General features: G+C 65.5%; 1 protein-coding gene across 1 annotated transcript in view; it reads left to right on the top strand.

Annotated features, from left to right (window-relative positions):
• The window catches only part of LOC112956403 (voltage-dependent P/Q-type calcium channel subunit alpha-1A-like), a gene marked incomplete at both ends in the record, with an annotated part of 36513 nt that overhangs the window by 28317 nt on the left and 5006 nt on the right, over positions 1-3190 (top strand). Inside the window, 4 exons of the mRNA XM_026049911.1 lie at positions 387-452; positions 529-629; positions 1921-2071; positions 2644-2771. Of these exons, the coding sequence (XP_025905696.1) occupies positions 387-452; positions 529-629; positions 1921-2071; positions 2644-2771 (446 nt within the window). The remainder of the gene's footprint in view (positions 1-386; positions 453-528; positions 630-1920; positions 2072-2643; positions 2772-3190) is intronic.

Raw genomic sequence — 3190 nt, 5'->3', positions numbered from 1 at the left:
TGTCCCCCTGTTCCTGCATCCCTGTGTCCCCATGTCCCTGTGTCCCCGTGTCCCTTGTCTCCACATCCCCCTGTCCCCATGTCCCCATGTCTCTTGTCCCCATATCCCCGTGCCCCGTGTCCTCGTGTCGCTCTGTTCCTGCATCCCCGTGTCCCCATGTCCCTCATGTCCCTGTGTCCCCATGTCCCTGTGTCCCATGTCCCCATGTCCCCACATCCCTGTGTCCCTGCATCCTCGTGTCCCCATATCCCCATTTCCCCGTGTCCCCATGTCCCCCCGTCCCTGTGTCCCCCATCCTCGTGTCCCCATATCCCCGTGTCCCCGCATCCCCCGTCGCCGTGTCCCCGCGCCGCCGCGCCCGGTGACGCCGCCCGCTCTGCCGCCAGGCGCTGCCCTACGTGTGCCTGCTCATCGCCATGCTCTTCTTCATCTACGCCATCATCGGCATGCAGGTGGGTCCCGTCCCCGTGTCCCCCCGCGTCCCCGTGTCCCCCGCGCCGCCCCAGCCCGGCCCCGACCTGTCCCCAGGTGTTCGGCAACATCGGCATCGAGGACGAGGACGACGAGTCGGCCATCACGCAGCACAACAACTTCCGCACCTTCTTCCAGGCGCTCATGCTGCTCTTCCGGTGCGGGGACACTGGGGACACGGGGACACGGGGACACCGGGGACACCGGCTGCACTGTGGCTCGGGGGGGACATCGGGGACACGGGGACACCGGGGACATCGGCTGCACTGTGGCTCGGGGGGGACACTGGGGACACGGGGACACTGGGGACACCGGCTGCACTGTGGCTCGGGGGGGCACCGGGAACACCGGAGACGTGGGGACACGGGGACACCGGGGACACCGGCTGCACTGTGGCTCATGGGAGGCACCGGGGACACCGGAGACGTGGGGACACGGGGACACCGGGGACACCAGCTGCACTGTGGCTCATGGGGGACTCCGGGGACATCGGAGACGTGGGGACACCGCGGACAGGGGGACACCAGGGACACAGGGATATTGGCCACACTGCAGCCCACAGGGGACACCAGGACACGGGGACACCGGGGACACAGGGACACTGGGGACACTGTGGCTCATGGGGGGCACCGGGGACACCGGAGATGTGGGGACACTGGGGACAGGGGGACACCAGGACACGGGGACACCGGGGCCACGGGGACACTGGGGACACCAGGGACGTGGGGACACCGGGGGCACGGGGACACCAGCTGCACTGTGGCCCACAGGGGACACAGGGCACTGGCCGCACTATGGGCCATGGGGGACGGGGGTGACACGGGTGACGTGGGGACACCGGCCGCACTGCTGGCCACAGGGGACACAGGGGACACGGGGACACCGGCTGCACCACGGGTGCTCTGGGTGCAATGGGTCCTGAGTGCAGTGGGTGCAATGGGGGTGCTCTGGGTGCTCTGTGCTGGGTGCTATGGGGTTTATGGGTGCTATAGATGCTGTGTGCTGGATGCTGCAAGTTTTATGGATGCTATAGGTGCTTCATGTTCCATGGGTGCTTCATGTTCCATGGGTGCTTCATGCTCTATGGGTGCTGCAAATGCTATGGGTGCTGTGGATGCTATGGGTGCTCTGTGCCAGATGCTATGGGCGCTCTGTGCTGGATGCTGTGGGGTTTATGGGTGCTATGGGTACTCTGTGCTGGGTGCTATAGGTTTCATGGGTGCCATAGGTACTCCACGTTCCATGGGTGCTGCAAATGCTATGGGTGCGATGGGGACTGGGTCCTAGGGGTGCTCTAGGTGCTGTGGATGCTACGGGCACTTTGTGCTGGGTGCTCTGGATGTTCTGGGTGCCCTGTGGGTGGGTGCCCCGGGTGCCATGGACGCCATGGGTGGGTGTCCTGGGTCTATGGGTGGGTGCCATGGGTGCCATGGGTGCCGCTGCCCCCAGGAGCGCCACCGGCGAGGCCTGGCACGAGATCATGCTGTCCTGCCTCAGCGGGAAGCCCTGCGACGAGAACTCGGGCATCAAGGAGCGCGAGTGCGGCAACGAGTTCGCCTACTTCTACTTCGTCTCCTTCATCTTCCTCTGCTCCTTCCTGGTGCGGCCCTCGCGCCCCGGGGCAGCGGGACGAGGAGGAGGAGGAAGGGGAGGAAGATGAGGATAGGGATAAGGGGGAGGAGAATGGGAATGGGAGCAAGGTGGGGAGAAGGGGGAGGAGAAGGATGGGAAGGAGGATGAGGATGATGAGGATGGAGATGAGGAGGAGGAGGAGGATGGGGATAAGGGTGATGAGGAGGAGGATGGCACAGGGATGAGGATGGGGATGGGGATGGGGAGGAGGATGATGAGGATGGAGATGAGGAGGAGGGGGAGGACAGCATAGGGATGAGGATGGGGAGGAGGAGGATGAAGATGGAGATGAGGAGGAGGAGGAGGGCACAAGGATGAGGATGATGAGGATGGAGATAAGGGTGATGATGAGGAGGAGGAGGGCACAGGGATGAGGATGAGGATGATGAGGACGGAGATAAGGGTGATGATGATGATGAGGAGGGCACAGGGATGAGGATGAGGATGGGAATGGGAAGGAGGGCACAGGGATGAGGATGCGGATGGGGATGGGGAGGAGGACGAAGGGGCCATGGCGGGCGCTGCCTTCCTCCCCGGCAGATGCTGAACCTCTTCGTCGCCGTCATCATGGACAACTTCGAGTACCTGACGCGCGACTCGTCCATCCTGGGCCCCCACCACCTGGACGAGTACGTGCGCGTGTGGGCCGAGTACGACCCCGCCGCCTGGTAAGCACCCAGGGGTGCCACGGGACCGGGGGGGGGGGGTGCCCGGACGCCTGGGCCCTCGGAGCGCCCAGCCTGGGCTGCCGCTCGGGGAGGAGTGGCAGGCGCTGGTGGCGCCGCAATGGGGACGTCCCTGTCCCCAACACCCTGTGGTGTCACCCGGGGACGTCCTCGTGTCCCCTGTGCCCTGTGGTGTCACCTGGGGACGTCCCTGCGTCCCCCCACCCTGCAATGTCACCTGGGGGGGGTCGCCCCCCCCCCCCCGCGGTGTCACCTGGGGACATCCCTGTGTCCCAGTGTCACCTGGGGACGTCCTCGTGTCCCCCCACCCTGTGGTGTCACCTGGGGACATCCCTGTGTCCCAGTGTCACCTGGGGACGTCCCAGTGCCCCCCTACCCTGTGGTGTCACCTGGGGACATCC

Source organism: Nothoprocta perdicaria, unplaced genomic scaffold, assembly GCF_003342845.1.
Source record: "Nothoprocta perdicaria isolate Ctin4 unplaced genomic scaffold, notPer1 scaffold_629, whole genome shotgun sequence".
Lineage (NCBI taxonomy): Eukaryota > Metazoa > Chordata > Aves > Tinamiformes > Tinamidae > Nothoprocta > Nothoprocta perdicaria.
Note: the sequence above shows the minus strand (reverse complement) of the source record. Positions and strands in the feature narration are given on the sequence as shown.